Consider the following 24,959-nt stretch of genomic DNA (forward strand, 5'->3'; position numbering starts at 1 on the left):
GCTGTGGAAGGGGGATGGAAGCTCATTTCGACTCTTGGCCGCTGCTTGCATGTCTGTGTCACTCTCTGGACTCGGTCTAGTGGCCTGGCTTTAACAGGGGTGTGTTCAGGGGGGAGTCCTCCTCCTGGCTGGCGAAATGGTTATCAAAGTTTTTGTTGCCACATCTTCTGGGTCCACGGCGGTAGGTGTCTGCTGGGATCTGTGGGGCTTTCTTCCCAGTGTTCTCTCAGATGATCTGCAGGAGCGGAAAGCTAGAGGGAATGCGGTGGGAATATGTGTGTGTATGTGTGTGTGTGTGTGTGTGTATTGCAATGGTATTGGAAGGAATAGGATTTGGGGGACGGTAGAAGAAGGGGAGCTGGGGCTCGAGGGGCTCACGGCATTTGGTCTGTGTGTGCAGAACGTATGGAGGTGGGGCTGGATAGAATTTAAAATTGGGCGGCCCCGGTGCATGAAGAAGTTTCAATGAGGGGGTGGGTTGGCTGATTTTTGAGTTTCTGAGGAGTAGGGAAATTGTCTAAATATGCTCGACTGTGACTCGGTGGCGCTGCCACCACTCTTTGCAGAGACCAAATGCATCAGAAATAGCAAAGTACATTTACTTTGAAATATTTCTGCAGAAAGTGAATCAGATTCAACTAACTATTTCGGGCTGTAATTTAGTTCTTCCTCTTTATGTAGCCGAATTGTCAATTTATATTACTATTGAATGAATCATTTTTAATGCTATTATTTGGAGAGGTGATGTATTAGAGGTAGGAGTCTACAAGCCTAGACTTCTAGAATCAGGTCAACCCAGGTGCAATTATCTGATTATTTCAGGGAAAAATAATCTCTAAGCCTGTTTCAATTGACCAAAATCCTGGACTAGCCCCATGTCCAATCCACAGGGCCAGTTTACACAAGGATACTCAGAAGTTTGGCCTAGGAGGGAAAGTACATTAAGGGGAGACTCTGAAGCTCTCTTTTCATTATACTTTTTACACCGCTCAGGTTTTGATTCGAGGCTCGAACTGGGTCCGGGGACTGATTCTGTTAAGGCAACATTTTTGTTAACGTAACGGAACTGCGGTGACTCGAAGAGAAAGAGTTGCTAGCCCGGGGAGGCAGGAGCTGGGAGTGAGTTGTTTCCTTTTATATCCAAGGCCTCGGGGAGCTCAGGTTGCAGCCTGATTTCAGCGTGGGCTCTATCGGCGATGACACTCTAAACAAACTGCCTGCTTCATGCATGTAACTGTAATACATAACTGGAATGTCATAGGCCATGCTCTCATGCTACCTCTTGCGTCTTTCTCTAAAGAAGAAATTTCTAGCTTGGGAGAAGTAAACACTAGAGGAAAGAGGTTAGATTATAATTACCCTTATTGCTGACCTACTTGATCAAGCAACACTATTTATTGAACACTTACTTGATGCAGAGCATTGTAGTAAGTGTCTACAATCAAGCAGGGAAGACTAACACTACAATAAATTATAGGTGGAGGGGAGCAATAGAACACTAGGATATGTACATACTGCTGGGAGAAATTGGGCAGTGAGGATTCAGGTATTTTAGGAGATGCAGAACTGCTAAAATCTCAGTAAACTGTTGAAGTGATGTAGAAGTGGTCTTATGAGGGGAAAAGTGCAAAACAGAAACACCTTACAAAGAAACTAGGCCCTCTGATTAGTAATAATAATAATTATAATTATGGTATTTGTTTAGCGCTTACTATGTGTCAAGCACTGGGGTAGAAACAATGTAATCAGTTTGTCCCACGTGGGGCTCACACTCAATCTCCATTTTACAGATGAGGTAACTGAAGCACAGAGAGGTTTAAGTGGCTTGCCCAAGGTCACACAGCTGACAAGTGGTGGACCCAGGATTAATAATAATAATAATGTTGGTATTTGTTAAGTGCTTACTATGTGCCGAGCACTGTTCTAAGCGCTGGGGTAGACACGGGAATCAGGGTGTCCCACGTGGGGCTCACAGTCTGCACCCCCATTTTACAGATGAGGTAACTGAGGCACCGAGAAGTTAAGTGACTTGCCCAAAGTCACACAGCTGACAAGTGACCGAGCCGGGATTCGAACCCATGACCTCTGACTCCAAAGCCCGGGCTCTTTCCACTGAGCCACGCTGATTAGAACCCACAACCTCTAACTCCCAAGCCCCTGCTCCTTCCACTAAGCCACACTGCTTCTTATTAGCCTTAGAATCCTGAGGGTTCCATTTTTGGTTTCATTTTAAGTAATTTTTATCAACTAATACTGTTGAGCAGTGTTTTTGAAATAGAGAAGATGAGGAGACAGAATTACTGCTAAATATAAACACTTCAAAGCAAAACAAATAGCACCGTTAAACTGCCTTTTCTAAATCAGAATCTGCTTTCAGAGCGTTTTTTTTTTTTTGAGTTGAGAGGAGTTGTGGAGAAACTCATTCAGAAAGGAGTAGGATTTAAAGTTGGGCTGGGGGTCAAAAGATATGAGTTTCAGTTCTAGTTGAGCTGAGGATAAACAGAGAAACCTAATCTTTCTGGGCCTCAGTTTCTCTTCCTGCAAAATGAAGATACTCCCTACTCCTGTCTCCCTGACAGGAAGACAGGGAGAAGACAGGGAATAATAAATATAAAACAATGTGACTTTTCTGGAAAAACGGCATCCTATAAATCGGAGATACGATTAGATTTTCTGCCTAAAATACATCCAAACTAATAATGGTGTAGAAATTCTTTCACTGACCTCTCCCAGGTTTTGCTTTACATCATATTCTGTGTCACATGCAAAGCATAGACACCCAATACAGTCTAATCCCCCATGTCCTGCACAATACAGGTGATTGCCCATTCACACCCATTCATTTGCCTTGTATTCTTTTCCTATTTTATCCTCCCTTCCTTAGTGAATAGACCCATCAGATTCTAACACAACTGAATGTACCTGATTGGTTTTTTTCAGCAAGGGGAATTTCTGTGCTTTACCCCTCCTCTCCCTTCTCATTTTCTGAGCACTGACTCTGACTAAAAGCCCATGCTTCTCCCCGAAGTCTGGGGTTGCAGGGGAAGCAGGGGAGACTACGGTCCTATTTGTTGCCTCTGTACCCCCAAACTGGATTGGAAATAGGACCCAGGCACACCTCACCCATCTAACCATATTTTTTGAAAATCTTATCTGAAGTAGAGTCACTCTCAATCCTACTGAAACCTGAGAGTTTATTGCAGTGCAGTGATAAAAAATGTTGAGGTGTATTTTGAGATACACCAGGATCAGTCCCTTCAAAGTTCGGGGAGAATTTCTACCTGCCCTTTATCAGTACTCAGTTTATATTTTTAGGAAGGAGATTACATGGTCATTCAGAAAGCATGGCTACTTCCTCTGTCATTGAAAAGATGTTGGCAGAGCATGAAGAAAGGGAGCCTGATCTACTGTAGTGTATTGTACTCAGATTGTAAATCTCTTAAGTGCTTACTAATGTGCTCTGCACACGGTAAGCACTCAATAAATACCACTGAAGAGCCAGACATGGGAAGAGCCATGTTCTGGACTTCTAGAAGACTTGGCTTCTAGTCCCCACTCTGCCCCTGGCCTGCTGTGTCACCTTAAGCAAATCAGTTAACCTCTCTGAGCCTTAGTTCCTTTATCTGTGCAATGATGGTAATGGGAAAGTGCTTTGGAAAATGAAAGTGCTATTCAAATTTAACAAACAACATTTAAAAGGCACTTGGATTTGTGATCTATGGACATTTGATATTCATCCCTCCCCCAATCCCTCAGCACATATGTACGTATCTTTAAATTATATATTATACATTACTTATTTATTCATATTAAGGTCTGCCTCCCCTTCTAGACCATAGGGTCATTATGAGCAGGGAATGTGTCTGTTGATTCTATTGTACTTTCCCAGATGCTTAGTACAGTGCTCTCCACTAAGTGCTCAATAAATAAGCTGATCCCTCAGTCAAAAACTATAGAGCTACCTCATCTCTGGGGCAAGTAGGACTGAGCCTACCCTGGATATGTGAAAATTTAGATTAATGTTATTATGTCCCTCTCCCTCTTCTTCAAATAATATTTACAAGCACATCTGCTTTCCGGAAAATGGATGAAGATTTGTAATGCCAAAATTTTAGCTTGTGGGTGAGAAATCAAGAACTACTTCTTTACCCATTCTGGCATCTTGCACTGCTGCACTGGGTTATTGAAGCTTGATAAAGTCCTTGTTAGGCAACAGTCTTCTGAATGCCATGCAAATAACATACAAAGTCAGCATCATTTATTTCTAAATTAAGTTGCCTCCCCAGTTCAGCAACTTGTTTGGTTACCACGGTGACTCCATCTCCTTACTGGTCATCAGGTCTTCATTTCTGGATTAGCCAGTGCTAATTCTGATAATAGATTGGGTCTGTACCACAAGGAACACAAGATTGTTGAATAGATAGAATGGTTGATACTGTCACATCTCAGCCCCCTCCCCTAGTCTGGGTTGGCTTCTTGCTTAAAGTGGGATTTGAGAAGGTTTCTGAATGATGGGAAGAGCTGCCTTAACAATCACTTGATCAATCGTATTTATTGAATGCTTACTAAATGCAGAACACTGTACCAAGTGCTTGGGAGAGTACAAAATAACCATATAACAGAGTTGGTAGACAAGCTCCCTGCCCACAGTGAGCGCAAAGCCTAAAGGGAGAGACAGACAGTAATATAAATATATTATGGGTATGTAAATAAGTGCTGAAGGGCTGAGGGAGGGGTGAATAAAGGGAGAAAATCCAAGTGCCCGAGTGACCCAGAAGAGAGTGAGAAAAGAGGAAATGAGGGCTTAATTAGGGAAGGCCTCAGTGTTTGGCCCATAGTAAACCCTTAAATACCATAATTATCATTATTATTATTCTGAAGAAGTGTCTCCGTTTTCAAAAGAAACATTGTATTAAGTCAGAAAAGTATCTAATACCACAGTTTACCAGTAGAAAATCACTGTATAAAGTTATGTGCAGTGAAGGAGGAGGGTTGGAAAGCATTTTTAGTTAAAAAGAACAGCTTCTGTCACTAAGATATTTGTTTAACAAGTGGTGACTGCCCTGTGGCTGATGTTTGATGGGAGCTGAGAAGCTTTGGAATTTGAGTGTCTGTGCAGCACTGGAATTTCAGGTACAGTTTAAATAATCGAGCCTCATTAGTCTTCAACAGTCACAAAGCTCATGGCTTAGGGAGTGTAATATTTTGAGGAGAAATGGGTAGGATTCTTTTGGGCAGGGCATTTGGTTTTGAAATGTGCAAGTCTGTCTTTTAGTGCTTTTTCGCCTATGTAAATTTTTTCAGTGTTATGGTGTTTAGAGGATTGCCAGAGAGTATCTGTCTCTGGGATTATTAAGCAAGCCCCTAATCACAAACCAAGCAACGAGGAGTGTATGCTAAACTCTAAACTAAACTTCTCTCTAGACTGTAAGCTTCTTACAGGCAGGGAACGGGCATATCAACTCCATTATATTCTGTTATATTCAACCAGTGGTATTTATTGAGCACTTATACTACGTGCAGGGTATTGTACTAAGCGCTTGGGAGAGTACAATACAACAGAATTAGCAGACACATTCCCTGCCCATAATGAGCTTATAGGTTTGTAGTCTTCCAGATGCTCAGTATAGTGATTGATTGATTGAGGCATGGAGTTTCAAATTCACTGCCCTGTAGTGACCGAGTGACTGGGCTTTTGGGCTAGGATGACAATAGGGTGGACGTCTGTTCAGTTTTCCTATGGTCTGTCCCTCCAGTCCAGTATGGCTACAGGCCTGGACACTTTTCCCTCCCTCTTTTTGTTTTCAGAGGTATAGATGACACCTGAAAAATGAGACAAAGTGTTGCTAAGAAATTCACTGATGGGCAATTGTTCTGCATACAGATTTGCTCCCCAAATGCTCTGCACCCTGTAATAATAATAATAATAATAATAATAATGTTGGTATTTGTTAAGCGCTTACTATGTGCAGAGCACTGTTCTAAGCGCTGGGGTAAACACAGGAGAATCAGGTTGTCCCACGTGGGGCTCACAGTCTTAATCCCCATTTTACAGATGAGGGAACTGAGGCACAGAGAAGTTAAGTGACTTGCCCAGAGTCACACAGCTGACAAGTGGCAGAGCTGGGATTTGAACTCATGAGCCCTGACTCCAAAGCCCGTGCTCTTTCCACTGCGCCACGCTGCTCCTCTGTAGACTCTAAGCTCTTTGTGGGCAGGGGTTGTAACTGTTTATTGTACTTCCCTAGCACCTAGGACAATGCTCAGTCTGTGGTCAGGTTCAGAGAGAGGAATCTGGGAGGGGAACGGAAAGGGGAAGGGGCCAGGAGTCCCCCACTGGACAAACGTTGTAGGTTTCCACATTTCAGATTTCCACAAACCGTCCCCGATGAAACCATTCTGTCAGGCTGCAACCCTGGAATTGTCTGGGTGTCTGATATTCCCAAGTGCCATCACTGTTCACCGTAGATGACCACAATGGGGTGGTGTGGGAAGCAGAGACAACCTGTGGTAGCTCAGGTTTTGGGAGGGGTTGCAAAGAGGAGGTGGTGCCACAATGGGCCCCCCAAAATCATGGCCTTGTTGGCTTAAAGGAAAATTCAGCCCTGGCCCTCCTGTCCTTCTTCAACCCTTGCCAAAACAGGTGGGGTGTGGTAATAATAATGATGGTATTTGTTAAGCACTTACTATGTGCCAAGCATTGTTCTAAACACTGGGGTAGATACAAGGCTATCAGGTTGTCCCACGTGGGGCTCACAGTCTTAATCTCCATTTTACAGATGAGGCAACTAAGGCACAGAGAAATCCAGTGACTTGCCCAAAGTCATACAACAGACAAGTGGCAGAGTCAGGATTAGAACCCATGACCTCTGACTCACAAGCCCACACTCTTTCCACTGAGCCACGCTACTTCCCCTTAATAGTCATGCAAATGCTTTCTAGTCATTGGTGACCTCAACTGGTGGGCTAAAAAGGAAGTGTTTATTTTCCTTTGTGTTGAATTTCTCTTTCTAGGTTTAGCAAATGTAAATAGGAATGAATCATTTCATCGCAAGTAGTCTTAGAATGAAATAAATGATAATCCTAGGGGGATAGTCATAAATCTGGATCCTAACTTCACATCTCTTTTACACTAAATTTATCTGCCTCTTCCTCAGATGCCTTTATCCTGCATCCTATGTGCAGAACCTTGTCCTAGGCACTTGGAAATAAACAGCAGATGTAAAAGACATAATCCCTGCTCCCAAGCCATTTATAATCAAAGATGTTTCTAGTATTTAGCAATCCATGGCATTTATTGAGTACTTACTGAGTGCTGACCATTGTACTAAGCACAAGGGAAAGTACAATAAAAAGAGTTGGTAGATATAAACCCTGCCCACAAGGAGCTTAGTGTCTACAGGTTGTAGAGATTTTATAAAGCAAATTTGTGTGCCAAACATTTCCCCTTCAATTAATTCCTTAGGAACCCCTTGTCTCATTTTTAGGTGTTTTCTATGCAGCAAGAGTGGAGGGGGGGCAGCCATTAATAAGGACATTTGTCCAGGCCTGTGTCTATGAGAGACAGAGAGAGAGAGATGAGCTGTTGCTGTTCCTAAATATAACTTAGGTTCACAGAGTAATAGATATCAGATGCGGAAAGGCCCTTTAAACCTTCTTGGGCCTGATAGTTCTCCAGCATTCTTTGGATGAACTTTGAACACAGAGATAGAGTTTTATGTTCTGCTATTTCTCCTGCTAGTTCTTTAACCAGAAAAATAGCATAAAAACCACTGGTTTGTTAAATTCCTTTTAAATGCTACTTGGATTTTTTCATTGTAAGGTTTTTTTCATATTATTTTATGATTGAAATTCTTAATATATGGACATACTTTTTCTATTCCAAGTCATTTCTTCTAACACAAATATATTTTACCAGGCTATCTAATTTTTCTCCTTCCTCGATGCTTACAACTTTGGATATTTATAGACAGTTAGCATATTTCTCACTACCGCTTAGCCAAGTTTTATATATTTATCTCTCTTTTAAATTTTCCCCATGAATCTATCCAGGTGCCCACTCATAGTTGTCCTCTTTTTAAAACTCTCTCTACTGTAGTTTGTTTATGGAATAGTAACACTTGTGGTTGTTAAGCACTTACTTAATGCCAAGCACTGTACTAAGTGCTGAAATAGATATAAAATAATCAAGTCCCACATAAGGCTCACAGGCTAAGTAGGAGGGAGAACTGGCATTAAATCCCCATTTTGCAGATGAGGAACTGAGTCACAGAGAAGTTAAATGACTTGCCCAAGGTCATGCAGTAGACAAGTGGCAGAGCTGGGATGTGGGAGATGGATTGAACGAGCTCGTCCCTCTAGACTGTAAACTCGTTGTGGTCAGGGGACATGTCCACCAATTCTGTTACACTGTACTCTTCCAAATACTTAGTACAGTGCTCTGCACAAAGTAAGCACTCAATAAATATGACTAAATGAATGTTTAGATTAGTATTTAAGTGAGCACTCGTTTCAAGCCTTACACTGCAATAGATGTTTGGGAAGTACAGAATAAAGAAGTACTGCGTTCCTTGGCTTCAAGGATTTTACACTATAGCAGGGAAGACAAATTTAAAATTGGGGAGCATTGAGATACGGAGAAGAGCTAGAGGAGGTAGGGCACTATCTTAGATTTCAAGCTTTGAGAAGGCCCTAGGTTCCTACTAGATTGTTGCTGGAATCGCAGATGATCAGTGGAGGAAATGCAGGCTCACTCTAGTTTGGTGCTTATCTCACAGGATGGAAGTGAGACACTGGTGGGCCGTTGCTAAGAGATAGTGCCAATTCAGTTGGCTGCAGAAGAACATCTGCTAACATTTTCCATGGAATAATAATAATAATAATTACGGTATTCGCTAAGCACGTACTATGTGCCAGACAGTGTTCTAAGTGCTAGGGTAAAACAATAATAACAATCACAACAATAATATTTGCCAAGTGCTTACTATGTGCCAAGCACTGTAGTAAATGCTGGTGTAGGTAAAAGGTCAGACACAGTCCCTATCCTACATAGGAATCACAGTCTAAGTAGGAAGAAGAACAGATACTGAATTTTACAGATTCTCCATTTTACAGATAAGGAAACTGAGGCTTACCAAAAGTCACATGGCAGGCAAGTGGTAGAGGGACACTCCTCAGGCACCTCCCAGAGACAGTCTGATCTGTTGTCCTTTATAGTTGTCTTCCTTTGCAATTCTTCAGCCAGTTTCTAGTTCATGGGAAGAAGAACAGGTACTGAACCTCCATTTTACAGGTGAGGAAACTAAGGCTTACCAGTCACACAGCAGGCAAGTTCATTCATTCATTCAATCGTATTTTACTGAGAACTTACTGTGTGCAAAGCACTGTCCTAGGCACTTGGGAGTGGTGAGGGAAACCCATCATATACCTCCCAAAGACAGTCTGATCTGTTTTCTTTCGGAGTTGCCGTTCTTGGCAATTCTTCAGCCAGTTTTAGTTCATGGGACTAGTTCGTACTCCAGGTTCAGTGTATGAACCAGAAGCCAGGCTCAGGGAAGACGTACTCAGGGCTTGATTTCTTCATTACTCTAACCTCTCTCCACTCCCAACCAGCTGTCCCTAGCTTTCTCTTCCATTTCGTTAACACAGCATAACAACTGCATTCTTTTCTTCCAATAGATTAAGAAGAAGCAGCAAGAAGTAGTGGGATTTTTGGAAGCCAATAAAATTGACTTTAAAGAATTGGATATAGCTGGTGATGAAGATAACAGGAAATGGATGAGAGAGAATGTCCCTGGGGAGAAGAAACCACAGAACGGAATTCCTCTCCCTCCCCAGATATTTAATGAAGAGCAGTACTGTGGGGTAAGAAGCTCTTGTAACCTTCAACAGATGACAGTGTGGCCCATGCATAGATTAAAAAATTCTTCCTTAAGAGGAATAGATGAATTTTGGGATCCTCTTTCAGATCAATCAATCAATTCAACTCAGAAGTATTTACTGAGCACTCACTGGGTGCACAGTACTGTATTAAACTCCTGGAGGCAGGGATGACATCTACTAATTCTACTGTACTCTCCTAAGCATTAAGTATAGTGCCCAAGAGAGTTATAATAATAATAATAATAACTGTGGTAATTGTTAAGCACTTACTACATGCCAGGCACTGTATTAAGCACTGGGGTGGATACAAGCAAATCTAGTTGGAGTACAATAGAACTAATAAACTTGATCCTTGCCTTCAGGGAGCTTACATTCTAATAGTGTTAATTGAGCTCCTACTATATGTCGAGTACAGTATAATACAATATACAATAATACAATAATACAATATAATTAATAGATTATTCTTAATCTTCATTGATAATTTCAAGAAATGTTCTGCAGCATTGAGAAAGTACAATAATTACTGAGTTCAGTAGGCTTTTGTGTGCTAATGCTGTTGTAAGATGGTTCATTGACATGATTGATGTGAATTAGAAAGTAGGGGAGTGAAAGTGTATAGCCTGACTCAGAAAGGACCTGGTTTGTTTATTTGGTGAGTCAGAATTTCATTTAATTACTTTCACACAATGAAGCTAATTATGGCAGGCTGTTTTCATACATGCATTGATTTTTGGAGGTGTTTGTTAGACTTTAATGTTTTTGAATACCCAGTTCTAACACGTTTTCATTACACAGTCTGGATAGAACAGGATGGCCGTTAGTTCTGGTATTACATGATCCACAGGTTGGGGCAAGTAGATGAAGTGCAGAAAGCAACGTTTGGGTTTATATAATGTGACTTTGGCCAAGGTGCAATTCTGCTATGTCTCTCAGCCTTACGGTACCTTAAGTTTTTGCAACTTTACAGTATTTAACACAAAATTAATAGGCAGCAAGGAAGCAGAACATTAGGCTAGTGGTGGGTGGAACAACAATCGAGGTATTTGTATTTGAAAAATGTCAATCATGGTGGTACCTTGAAAGCATTTATCCCCAACCCATAGTTCCCACTGAATTATGACTATTCAAATGCGATTTTCCCTGAGGGGTTTCAAGAACACAATTCCCATATAATAAGAGAGTTTCCTGTGAATGAGAAGTCAGTGAAGATTTTCACTGAGGAGTAGGTGTAGAGTTTTGTGCATGGACTGAGGTTGCCTTGGAAATAGTGGGCATTCCTTCCTCTAGACCGTAAACTCCTTATGGGTGGAGCACATGTCTATCAATTCTATTGTATTTTCTCCCAAGTGCCCAGCACATTGCTCGGCACACTAAAAATGCTCAATAAATACCACTGATAGATTCTTTCCCAGCTCCTCCACAATGTCACACACTTGTAGCTCTCACTTCTTTCCCCACATCATGGAGGTGTCATGGACTACCTAGTTGAGCTGCAATGTCTGCCAACGTGGTGATGGCCATTTGCCTCTTAGCCTGGGCTCCGGCTTAAAATAGACTGTCAATTTGTGCCAGTAACCTTTTTTTTTTAAATGGCATTTAAGTACTTATTATGAACCAAGTCCAGTACTAAGTGATTGCTGGGGTAGATAAAAACTAATCAGGTTGGACACAGTTCATCTCCCACATGGGGCTCACAATCCTAATTTCCATTTTACAGATGAGGTAACTGAGGCACAGAGAAATGAAGTGACTTGGCTAAGGTCACATAGCAGACAAGTTGCAAGGTCAGAATTAGAACCCAGATCCTTCTGACTCTCAGGCCCATGCTCTACCAACTTAGTCATGCTCCTTTGGTTCTGATCTAGTCCTGTTTCTATCAATGAGTGACCTCATGGCACTGCCTCAATTTCCTCCATTTTACAGGATTGTTTTGGAAGAATGCTTAAAGACCCAAGGGATATTTACCAGAGATGAAGTCCTGAAAACAATGGATAATTTTTGCAATTCTATTACTCGATTCTCAGCAAAGTAATCAATTAATCATTAAGCATTTATCTGCAGGGGCTTGTCGATCTCTAATGGTGATAAGATGGAGATATGACCTCATCTTGGAAAGTTGGGAAATGTGTGTGGGATGAAGAAGCAAACTGCTTTCAATCTATATGCTGTGCCAGTTATCAGGTGGTTCAGATGAACTTGGGAGGAAGCATTTTATACTTGCTAAATATTTACCTTGTGACCATTCATTGCAAGCCATTTAGAAAATTCTAGGCATGTCCCTTACATGATACTTCAGATCAAGGGCATCTGCTTTGATATTATGTGTCCTCATAATAGCCTGAGTCCTCTTTGCAGTACCAACAATCTCACAGGTTTACTCTGACTCTACTTTGAAAAATATTTAAGAATTCCTCAAGCATCACAGTAGTTAGATGTAAGTGGGGAAAAATGAGTCAACATTATTTAATGAATCGGTCCAAGTCTTAGGAATACAGACGGGGCACTGGAAAGAGCACAGGGTTGGGAATCAGAAGACCCAGGTTCTAGTCCCCTCTCTGCCACTTGCTTGTCATGTGACCTTGAGCAAGTCCCTTAACTTCTCTGGGCTGCAGTTTCAAAAAATTGGGGAGGGGATAGAGGAGGAAAAATACATTTTTCAAAATAATCTCACTTTTAAAGATCTGCCATTAGAAATGTCTCTTCAAGAAGTGTTATGAAATTATATTTGAAGTGAGAGGAGACTAAGTAGATAAACCTATACATTACATTTCATTTTGCTCTTCCATATTTCAGTATTTGTTTTCAAAAAAGTTGTTGAAATGTGAGTAAGAAATTTACTTTGATAGCATCTCAGTCTAAGGATTTGCTTTTCTGCATTTCTTTGAGCCACATAATCACTAGTACACAAGTGTGAACACACTCACACACACACACCACCTCCCACGCCCTTTCCTCCCCCCATTCTTTGCTTCTGAAGATGATGCTCTTCATGGTGAAATTCTGGCCAGGTGCAACTGATGAAATCAATGTCTGACAGAGTCTCTTCCACACTGGGTGTCCGTAGAGATAGCTCTTTTCTGTGCTCACAAGTTTGCCACCTGTGGGGCCTGTCTCTGTTTTCAAACCTTCCTCTTGGCATCCTGATGATCTTTGCAAAGCCACAACTAAAAAAAGAGTTGCCAGGCAGCCTGGGCTGCTGATGCCAGTGCCCCAAGTAGAATGCTAAAAGGAAGGAACATGTGATCTCAGAAAGTGGGGCAGAAAGAATACGTTGGGTGGGCTCAGAGCTGCAAAACTGTCCATGAAGAGTAATAATAACAATAATAATACTTCTGTTATTTGTTAAGCACTTACTGTGTGCCAGGCACTGTATTAAGCACTGGGGTGAATACAAGCAAATCAGGTTGGGTACGGTCCATGTATCACACGGGGCTCAGTCTTAACCCCCCATTTTACAAATGAGGCAACTGAGGCATTTGCCCAGGGTCACACAACAGATAAGTAGTGGAGGTTGGACTAGAACCCAGGTCCTCTCAACTCCCAGGCCCGGGCTATAGATCAGAGAAGAGTTATAAGGTGGCATAATCCTGGATATTCCATCCAAGTCCACTCGGTTCTGCCATAACACATGTCTTCACTGAATATTTTGGCTGTAATAATAAACAAAAATTGTGGTATTTGTTAACTGCTTTCTGTATGCCAAGCACTGTTCTAAGTACTGGGGTAGGTACACCATAATCTGGCCCCACATGGGGCTCACAGTCTTCTACTTCACATCCTATAAACAGTTAACCAGACCAGATCTCAGATTGCAGGAGCAGGTGGACAGAAGCCTTGGAGACCAAGCCGAGCAGTAGATTCCTCCAAGCTGGGACTGAGGGGAGGGATCAGATGTCAGGGGATCCTGGAGAGTACTGAAGTGTCCCTGCCAACAGGGCCCCCTCTACTATATGCAGAACAGATGAGGAAATCGTTCTGAGAGCTTTAGCCCCTGCTAAATAGGGAACGGAGACCCTAAACAGGAAACCAGACACAGAGGAGGCAAGGTTACCACTGACAGGAGAGGAACAGGAGGAAGTCACAAAAACACGCTGTTGACAAGCGGGAATCTCTTCCTCAGAGCACAGGTAGGGTTCTGCCAATGCCTGCCTAAAACCTTAGCAGGCCTCACTCAGCCTTGTCTTACAATTAACCAGGGAAGAAGGAAGCAAATGGGGCTTGCCCTTAGGAGGAGGGGGAATAGGCTGGCCGGGCTGTTCTCTTTCCATTATGGCTGCAGCCCTGGACACCTTTATGTCCGGGACTTGTATTTTCCAAATTCTGTGGCTCGGAAGCAGAGCCTGTGCGTGCAGGGAGCGGGGAGGGGAAACCTGAAATGTAGGGATTCCCCCCCAGAGAAAAGCTGTAGGCTTGGGGGACTTTGGAACGATGTCCGCAAAATGGTGCTGATGAGATCATTACGCCAAGTGGTGTGCCCGGCGTGATGCGTGTGATGTTATTTGGTGTACCACATTCCATATCCTCAAGGGCTGCCAGCATCCACCCTAAAGAGAAGCAGCATGGCATAGTGGCTAGAGCATGGGACTGGGAGTCAGAAAATCATGGGTTCTAATCCTGGCTCTGCCACTTGTCTGCTGTGTGACCTTGTCTAGTCACTTCACTTCACTTCTCTGTGCCTCAGTACCCTCATCTGTAAAATGAGGATTAAGACTGTGAGCCTAATGTGGGACAGGGACTGTGTCCAACCTGATTTGCTTGTATCCACCCCAGCACTTAGTACAGCATCTGGCACATAGTAAAAGCTTAACAAATACCACAATTACCATTACTATTATTAAAATAGAGGAGAGACCTGAGGTGGTATATAGGCAGATCAGGAAGGGCATTTTTCCTAATGCTTAGGGGACAAACCATTTCCTCCTTGTTACTTTCTGTGCTGATCAAATCATTTGCACCCATCTATCAGCATTAGAACTAAGTAAATAACCAGCCTCCCTCCCTCTCCTTAGTCCTTTTGATTCTCTCTGTCTAGCTGTCCCTGCCTTACACGACTTACATGAATACCTCATTGTCACTGAGTTTTTATATAGATCTGTTACTATTCACCCTTCTCTCCAGTAAGGCTCTGCAAGGACTGGGACGATGGAAATTTCTTCTTTGGGAACTTCCACAATTGTGAGCCTCATGAGAGACAAATATTATTCGAATTCCCAACTGTGAATGATCTCCCAGTGCTTACTACAGTACCCTATAATAATAATAATAATGTTGGTATTTGTTAAGCGCTTACTATGTGCCGAGCACTGTTCTAAGCGCTGGGGTAGACACAGGGGAATCAGGTTGTCCCACGTGGGGCTCACAGTCTTAATCCCCATTTTACAGATGAGGTAACTGAGGCACCGAGAAGTTAAGTGACTTGCCCAAAGTCACACAGCTGACAAGTGGTAGAGCCGGGGTTCGAACCCATGACCTCTGACTCCAAAGCCCGTGCTCTTTCCAGTGAGCCACGCTGCTACCCTACACACAGTAAGCATACTGTACTCTCCTAAGTACTTAGTACAGTGCTTTGCACATAGTAAAAACTCGATAAATGTGATTATAATAAACACTTGGTAAATTCTGTTACTACTACAGAGCTTTTGATGAAGATCACCTTCTTAGAGGAAATGGCCTTGGATTTTAGCAAGATGAAGGATAGAGATGTCTGCCAATGTGCCAAAGGAGCAATGATGCTTATGGGGTTCTCTCCACCCGGGGAAATCTTTTAATAAAATTTAGATAATGACCATTCTTATCACTCAATCAATCATTCAATTATCCATACTTATGGAGCACTTACTGTGTGCAGGGCACTGTTCTAAGCGCTTGGGAGAGTACACTATAGCAGAGTTGGAAGTCACATTCCCTGACTACAACAGGCTTACAGTCTAGAAAGAGCTTATAGTCTAGAGCTTATAGTCTTTATGTTTGTTGCCCTGTCCAGATGACCATATTCCTTCCAGCTCTGGGTTTCCGCAAATTCAATAATTTTTTCCACAGTTTCCAGTAGCAAAATTCTCGTGGCTAATTTCACTAAGGTTGCCTGCCCAAATAAGTGTCTAGGAACCGACTGCATTATTAGGAACAGAATAATATATGCTTCGGTACTGCCTTTTTTTCCTTTCAGATGTCAAATACATATATATCCCTGATCTAACGGACTGGAGGGCATTTTGGGGTGTTAATGGCATATGAACAGGCTTAATTATTTGCCCAGGCTACTTGTCCTCAGACTAATTGAGAGGAACAGTTTAGGCAAGCAGATGGATCGATTATAACATTCTCTCTCTCTTCTGTTTAAAGGATTTTGAATCTTTCTTCTCTGCAAAAGAAGAGAATATTATCTATTCGTTCCTTGGTTTGGCTCCTCCCCCAGGCTCAAAGGTAGGAAATGTAAGCCTCATTAGTCTGTGATAAATTTCAAAACAAATCAAAGGAGACACTGTGCTAGGATGCACAATAATGCACTGTGACGGGGAGTGAAACAGAATTTCCCTCAGCCAGTTGTTGTGACACAGACTTGAGGAAAGATGCCACAAATTTTAGTAGTGACATTTCTCCTCCTCCAAGTGATTTGCCATTTCATTGCTGCAGAGTCTATCAATCAATCAATCATTTGTTACTGACTGGCTTAGTATTGTGCAGGCACTGTTCTAAGCACTTGAGAGAATACAATACAATTGAGTTGTTAGGCATGATCCTTGCCTACAAGGAGCTTACAGAGTCAAACCCAAGTTTGGAATTAACCGACTGATTTAACCTAATACATGGCACTTAGACACAAAATGTGACCCTGTAAATCAGCACCTAAATCCATGAGATTGCTGTGGGACGAGGACTTTGTCTGACCTGCATCTACCCCAGTGCTTAGAATAGTGTTTGGCACGTAGTAAGCACTTAGCAAGTACCATAATTAATTAAATTTAGGGTTTGGTGAGCAGATACCTCACATTCATTCATTTGGTCATGATGCAGATTGATAATTCTCAGTCTCCTTGCATCAGAGGAACTGAAATTTGGAGTTGATATATCTGAGAAGTGGGAAAAATGAGTCTGATGATTATGAGGGCTAAAAACTTTGAAGGTCTTCTGTGTCCTCTGGTTTTTCTCATATTTCCTTGGTGCATAATCAGTTAGAAGGTGTTTTCATGAAGAAGGAGGAAGAAAAGCAATGGCATCTGCTGAGTGCAGTGCACTGTACTAAGCACTTGGGACAATACAAATGCAGCCTGAGCCCCAGCCCCTGCCCTCAAGGAGAAAATCAACAGGAAACAGCCCCTCACCACGCTCAGCCACAAGCCAGCACACGTGGCTGTGCTGTGCTGAGGATGTGGTTGGGGATTGTGGCCCTCGGTGAATGTGACCTGGGGGAGACACAGTCTCAGCTGTAACCAGAAGCAGCGGGGCCTAGTGGATAGAGGACGGGCCTGGGAGTCAGAAGGACCTGCCTTCTAATCCCGGTTCTGCCACGTGTCCGCTGCGTGACCTTGGGCCAGTCACTTAACTTCTCTGGGCCTCATTTACCTCATCTGTAAAACAGGGATTAAGACGGTGAGCCCCATGTGGGACAGGGACTGTGTCCAATCTGAGTAATTTATATCTACCCCTGCATTTAAAACAGTGGTTGGCACATAGCAAATGCTTAACAAGTACCATTATTATTATTATTGAAAACCACTGCTACCCCAGCCAGTTTTGCTGCTGCAGCCTAAGCCAGGAAGGGGCAATAGGGGGGCACTAGTCCAAAGGAGAGGTGGTGAAGATGTGGGGAGCAGAGGGGCCGGTAGTTGTCTCTACAGCCTCTTTAGCAACAGCACCCCGCTTCCTGCTTTCTTGGTCGAAAGAATAAACTGGTTTCTAATCTCTGCTCTGCCACTTATCTGCTGTGTGACCCTGGGCAAGTCACTTAACTTCTCTGTACCTTAGGCACCACATTTGTAAAATGGGGATTAGGACTGTGAGCCCCATGAGGGATAGGGACCGTGTTCAAAGCTGTGAGCCCCATGTGGAGCAGGGACTGTGTCCAAGCTGATGAACTTGTATCTAGCCCAGTGCTTAATAATAATAATAATGATGATGATGTTTGTATTTGTTAAGCGCTTATTATGTACCAAGCACTGTTCTAAGCACTGGGGTAGATACAGGGTAATCAGGATGTCCCACGTGGGGCTCACAGTCTTAATCTCCATTTTACAGATGAGGTAACTGAGGCACAGAGAAGTTAAGTGAGTTGCCCAAAGTCACACAGCTAAGTAGCAGAGCCAGAATTAGAACCCACGACCTCTGACTCCCAAGCCCATGCTCTTTCCACTAAGCTACGCTGCTTCTATAGTGCCTGGCACATAGTAAGTGCTTAACAAATACCCTAAAATAAACAAACAAAAAAACTTATCCCCTATCTCTCACTAGTGGAGCTGAAATGGGTATAGCTGTTTTGCTTCCTGAGGTGACAGGGATCATCAGGAAAAACATAACAACTGAGGTATTTGTTAAGCTCTTACTATGTACCAAGCACTGTCCTAAGAGCTGGGGTAGATACAAGATAGTCAGGTCTCTCATGGAGTTCACAGTCTAAGTAGGAGGGAGACAGGTATTAAATCCCCATTCTGTAGACTATGGAACTAGGCCCAGAGAAGTTAAGTGACTTGTCCAAGGGCACATAGCAGGTATGCGATGGGACTGAAGCTAGAACCCAGGCCCTCTGATTCCCAGACCCATGCTCTTTCCAAGCTGCTTCTCTAAGAAATGCACCCCTGCCACTAATAATAATAATGATGATGACAATAATTGTGATATTTGTTAAGTGCTTACTATGTGCCAAGTACTGTACTAAGTGCTGGTGTAGATACAAGATAATCAGGTTCAACATAGTCCCTGTCCCACATGAGGCTCATAGCCTAAGTAGGAGGGAGAATAGGTATTGAATTCCCATTTTACAGGTGAGGAAACTGAGGCCCAGAGTTTAACCTTTCTACCTGGATGACCTCCCTGCCTCCTGTCTCACCCTACTCTAGTCTATACATCACTCTATTACCAGGGTCATCTTTCTAAAATAAGTTCAGTCCATGTTTCTCCACTCCTCAAGGAGCTCCAGTTGTTGCCCATCCACCTCGTCATCAAACAGAAACTCCTCACTATTGGCTTTAAAGCACTCAATCATCTTGCCTCCTATCTTATCTCATTGATTTCCTACTGCAATCCAGCATGCTTGCTCTTCTAACACCACTAACTGACTCTAGGTACTTCAATTTAGTCTATCTTGCCACAAACCCCCTCACCCACATCCTGCCTCTAGTCTGGATCTCCCTCCCCCTTCAAATCCAACAAACCATCACTCTCCCCACTTTCAAAGTCTTATTAAAATTACATTTTCTCCAAGAGGCCTTTCCCAATTAAGCCCTCATTTGCCTTCTTCCTCTCCCTTCTGCACTGCCCCTGTCCTTGGATTTGTACCCTTTATTCACCCCACCCTCGTATGTACATATCCATCATTTATTTTAATGCCTGTCTCCCCCTATATATGGCAAGCTCCTTGTGGGCAGGGAACATTTCTACAAACTCTTTTATACTTTACTCTCCTAAGCACTTATTACAGTGTTCTGGATACAGTAAGTGCTCAATAAATACGATCGATTTATTAGGCAGCTTATCCAAGGTTACCCAGAAGGCAAGTGGCAGAGCCAGGATTAGAAGGCAGGTCCTCTGATTCCCAGGCCCATGATCTTTCCCACAGGGCTTGCGGCTTCTTAGTGTAAGAATTACATAACCAGTTCCTGACTTTAGCCAGGGATTTGAAAGAGAATTTCAAGGTAGAGTTGAGACAACTCACAGGCTTTTGGTTCTATAAGCAGCAAAGGCCGCTGGTGTGGGCAATGAGTGAATAAAGAAAAGAATCTCACATTATGTATAGATTCAGGCTTTGAAATGCATTTCACTTAGTGGTGCCTTTTTTTCCCTTAGGGAAGCAGCCTGGCTTACTGCTGTATGACCTTGGACAAGTCACTTAACTTCTCTGTGCCTCAGTTACCTCATCTGTAAAATGGGAATTAAGACCGAGTTCAACCTGATTAACCTTTATCTACCCCAGCACTTAGAGCAGTGCTTGACACATAATAAGTGCTGAACAAGTACCATAATTATTATTATTTGGGGGATGGTCCCCTAAACTCCTACAATCTGGATAAACATAGAATTAACATTTTTTCCCCTACATATAATAAATGGAAAATGATCATCTTTTTTTGTGGAATATGTGTATTTTCTCCCCCTCTGGATTTCTTTCTATTCTCACATATTGTTGGTTTTATGTGTTTAGGGGGCAGAAACAATTGAGGAAGCATTGACCCTCCCCAACGGTGATACAACGGGAGAAGACCATGATGCCAAGGAAGTAATGATTGCTCATTTCTCTCCTTTTCAGAGTCCTAATCTTTCAGGACCCTCTGTTTCCATTTTCCTAATTTAAATATTTGACTTCTCCCCTGCTAACCACCCCATTTTTCTTCCTTCCCTCTGGCACCTTCCCCTCAAAAACCATTCTATGTGGACAAATATATGTGCACTGTTAGCAAGCAGTAAACAGGACCAAATTGCTGTTTTTCAGAATTCACAAGCACAGAATGCATGAAACACTATATAGTCATTTTTTGGGGTCATTTTCAGATCCTAGACCGCAGACTCCATTCTCTTTATCAGCGGTTTTACAATGTATGCTGCTGGGAGAAAGGGGGTCTGGATGAGAGAGTGTGGATGGCTCAGTGTGAACCATCACTACTAATGCAAAATGAACTCTAGCACACATCTTGATGGAGGTAGGCTTTGCCCTACCCCTTTCAACTGTTGGGACTAAATAGCCAGGCATCAGAAAAAGCACATTACTGCATTTTCGTGGACACAGCAAACAAATGTACAAAACACTTTGAAAGGCAGGCATCTTTGAGCTATAGGATGGTCCTACTAGTTCCTAACCAGTAAACCTGGGAAGAAAAATATCAACCGGCCCAAAGGATTAAACAACTTGAGATGGAATATTGGCTTGTTTTCCTTTAAGTATCCGTGTTAACACTGAGGTAGGTTAATGATTCTGTGCTTTTTTTTTAATGGCCAGGGAGCAGAGATTACTGAAGTAGCGGGAGAAGGTGAGGAGCACAAAAAAGACAGTGAAGATGTGGGAAATCCTTCTGAAACCCAGGAGGAACACGTGAGCATTTCTTTCTTCACTACCATTTGCCTACTTTCCTTTTGTTTTAAGGTATTTGTTAAGTGCCTACTATGTGCCAGTCACTGTACTAAGTGCTAAGGTAGATATGAAGTAATCAGGTGGACGCAGAGCATATCCCACATGGGGCTTACAGTGTTAATCCTCATTTTTACAAATGAGGTTAAGTGCGGAACAGAGAAGTCGAGTGACTTGCCCAAGGTCACACAGCAGACAAATGGAGGAGCCGGGATTAAAACTCGGGTCTGACTCCCAGGACGGTGCTCTATCCATTAGGCCATGCTGCTTCTCTTGCATGCTTTATGAAAAGATTTTCCTGGGGGAGAGGGGAGGAAGAAATTGTCTTTCAGTGCTCTCCCTTCATAGCATCTTTATTTTTCCAACACCCGTTGAGCTAGTGAAGTGGATGTGTTGATTGACCTCAGGGCATGAGTGGACAACACAGCCGCTCTTTTCTCCCTTGTTCTAACCTGAATTAGATAAACTTATTATTGTTCTAACCTGTTTTTTCTGGCTCTCCAGAGGGAATTTTCTGTGCGAAGGGACAAACTGTTTGAACTTTCTGTGATATTATGACACGAAAGATACAGTCAGTTCTTCTCTCTCATGGAGTTTGTGTTCCTGAAGAAGCCTGTGTCAAGGAAAATTTGCTGTATCACTCACTCACACGATCATTTCTTTGGCAGAACTGACCGTACTTTGAGTTTAAAGAAAGTTGTGAAATTCACTGAACTGGTTTTTCATGGATACGTTAATAGATAGGTCAAGGAATCATAGCTGACCGGGGCAAGAGCATTCAAGTGGTGCTACACAAAACATTAGACTAGAGGAAGCAGTGTGGCCTAGTGGAAAGAGCATGGGTCTGGAAGTCAGAGGACCTGGGTTCTAATTCCAGCTCCACCACTTATCTGCTGTTTGTGACCTTGGGCAAGTCACTTAACGGCCCTGTGCCTCAGTTTCCTTACTTGCAAAATGGCGATTTAATACCTGTTTTCCCGCCTTCTTAGACTTTGAGCCCCTTATGGGACCTTCTTATCTTGCATCTACCACAGGGCCTAGTACAGAGCTTGGCACATAGTAAGCACTTAACAAATACCACTGTTATTATTACCACAATTCCACATTGTTACTATAATCAACTCCTCAGTTCAGAGTCTTGGTACCAAAGTCACCGTGACAAAATCAAACCAGTCTGTCAACTTTTGATGGGCGAGTCCATCATCATCATCATCTTCAATATAAATGACATTGATTCTCAATTTAATATCTGGATTCTAATCCCGGATCTACCACTTGTCTGCTATGTGACCTTGAGCAAGTCACTTACGTTTTCTGTGCCATAGTTACTTCTGGAAAATGGGGATTAAGACTATGAGCCCATGTGGGACGTGGGCTGTGCCCAACCCGATTAGCTTCTAGACACCCCAACACTTAGAACAGTACCTGGCAAAAAATAGGTACTTAACAAATACCATAAAACAAAAAACAAAACTCAGCCAAGTACTAATCTGAGGAATCTGGATTTTAAAAGATTTTGGAAGGTCAAACCTATTTTAAACTTCTTTTTCTTATTCAACACACCATCCCAATCAATACTTTCTCTTTGCAATAAGAAGGAAGAGACAACAGAGGCAGGAGAAGAAGGGGAAGCAACGGAGAAGAATGAAGAGGAGGCAGTAGAAGAGGCTGAAGAAGAGGCAGAAGAAGAGGCAGAAGAAGAGGAAGACTCCTAGTACCTTGACTGTCTTTTTCCTTCTGGTTTTCTAGGTAATTATCCAGGTAATGGCTTTGTCTTCGCTGGTGCTAGTACCCTGACAGTGATGCCAATCCAGACCATAATTTGCCACTGGATGGATGTGACCGAAGTCATCATACCAAATGTTCAGTTTTGTTAAGAATCATCCAACAGAAAATTCTGCTGGGTGAAACACTAGATCATCACTGGGACATTCTACCAAGCCTGTGATGGCTAGAACAGCGACCAGCCCATCAAGGAACACTGTTCTGGTATCCTACCTGTGGCCACCACTCCTTCATCTGTCCAATGCATTGCTCTATTTTTCCATCAGCAGGACTTGAGCAGCATAGCCTAGTGGAAAGAGCATGGGCTTGGGAGTCAGAGAACCATGTTCTAATCTCAGCTCTGCACCTTGTCTGCTGGGTAACCTTGGGAAAGTCATTTAACTTCTCTGGGACTCAACACCTGTTCTCCCTCCTACTTAGACTGTGAGCTCCATATCTACCCCAGCGCCTAGTACATGCTGCACATAATAAGTGCTTAACAAATATTATTATTATTAATCTTTGCCCCTTTCCACTAGAGATGTAGTAAACAACCGCCATTGCAGAGGCAAACATAGAAATGTATTCTATGGACTTCGTTTAAAATGGGCAGCCCCTTTTATGGAGTCAGATGCTCCTAGCACAGTGATTAGTTGGGGAAAAGACCCTCCTAGTTCATTTTCTTCATGGACAGATTTAGTTGTTCTTCCTGATAAGGAGGAGCTGAGGTTAGAGCAGGTTGAATGAGTAGGAAAGAAAAAAAAAACCTTTAAATTCATGGAAACAGATCGGGAGTGGATTGAGCATTCACTAGAGTTTCTTAGAGCAATCCTCTGTTTTGAATAAGGAATAACTGTTTTCCTCTTCCTACAGGAAGTTCAAGCAATGCAGCACCACTTCAGCCACCTTCCCCAACGAATAATTTCCCCTAAGAAAATACCTTTGCCTGAGGTTTGGACCTGTTTCTCAGATCGCCAAGGCTCTATTGAGGAAGTGCTCAGCATTTTTAAAGTGAAAAGAATGCGTGAAAGCATACAGAATAGACACACACATAAGTATGCTCACAGCTTTGGGTGTCTGGAATTTCAGCCCTTTGCTCAAGTAGGCCTCTTTGCTCTGGATGTACAGAACGTCTTTGTAAACATGCCGGAAAATTTGATTCCGAAAGTTGTAATCCTAGCTCAGGAGATTCCAAGATGTCCCCCTATAGGTGCCTGATGCTACTTGTCTCAAACTCACTTTCGAAAATGAATGTATTTTCCAGTTTTACGGCAGTATGAATAAATACAGTGACGTCCAATGTTACCTTCGTCCTGAGAGAGATTATTTCCCCAACATATCAACTCAATAAAAGTTCCAGAAACTCTAGTTTCCTCTTGGGTAGTCTCATAGAGTTCCAGCCACCAATTTTTGTCAGCCTTTGCCTTGATGATTTTTATTTCTCTATTGAACATTAGGTTTGCAGAAAAGCATAGCTTTGGTTCATTCAAAACTCTTTTTCCAGTTATCTCTGATGATAGTAGTCATGAGTGTCTGTCTCAATATATGTGCTCATAGAAAGAGCCTGCCTAACATGAGATCTGGAAAGCAGTCTTGGTTTTGTAACCTAAGAGGTGTTGTGACAGGTGCTAAATTGGTTATAATCCTGGCATTGCTTCAAAATCGATGACTTTTAAAACATTTCTTATGTTCACAAGGTGACCGTCCACCTCGAAAATCAGCTTCTCATGGTTGGTTTGTTTTTTTAAAAATAAATGGTCAATTTACGGGTAAGGTCAAATTAAGTTTACACAAAACGCTATGTCTTAAAATAGGGGTGGTGGAGCCAAAGGAACTGAAGAACCACAAACCAAAAACATCATTTGGACGAGAGGCATGAAACAAAAGGAAACAAAAATCTTTCAACCGAAGGGCGATCAGGAGTTATTGGGAGAAAGGCTGGGCTATCGCACTCCCCTCCAAACAAACCCCCCATCTCCCGCCCCCCACCCCAGCCACCCCTCTGGTCCAAGCCCATGTGAGCGCTTGTGCTGCT

The 24,959-nt window shown here is 42.6% G+C and overlaps 1 protein-coding gene across 6 annotated transcripts; it reads left to right on the plus strand.

The window, feature by feature from the left end:
• On the plus strand, window positions 1-24,229 carry LOC100079947 (SH3 domain-binding glutamic acid-rich protein). Of its 6 annotated transcripts, none has more exons than XM_029083228.1 (7): window positions 1-181; window positions 9,679-9,864; window positions 16,228-16,317; window positions 20,240-20,314; window positions 21,032-21,124; window positions 22,756-22,921; window positions 23,798-24,229. In XM_029083228.1, exons 1-6 carry the CDS (start codon window positions 137-139, stop codon window positions 22,873-22,875), a joined length of 609 nt encoding a protein of 202 aa, XP_028939061.1. In that variant the 5' UTR covers window positions 1-136; the 3' UTR covers window positions 22,876-22,921; window positions 23,798-24,229. The 6 variants fall into 6 exon arrangements, with proteins under 6 accessions (XP_028939061.1, XP_028939063.1, XP_028939060.1 ...); XM_029083230.1 differs by having other exon boundaries at window positions 23,802-24,229; XM_029083227.1 differs by having other exon boundaries at window positions 22,756-22,909.
• Window positions 24,230-24,959: the final 730 nt, after the last annotated feature.

Source organism: Ornithorhynchus anatinus, chromosome 18 (genome assembly GCF_004115215.2).
Source record: "Ornithorhynchus anatinus isolate Pmale09 chromosome 18, mOrnAna1.pri.v4, whole genome shotgun sequence".
Lineage (NCBI taxonomy): Eukaryota > Metazoa > Chordata > Mammalia > Monotremata > Ornithorhynchidae > Ornithorhynchus > Ornithorhynchus anatinus.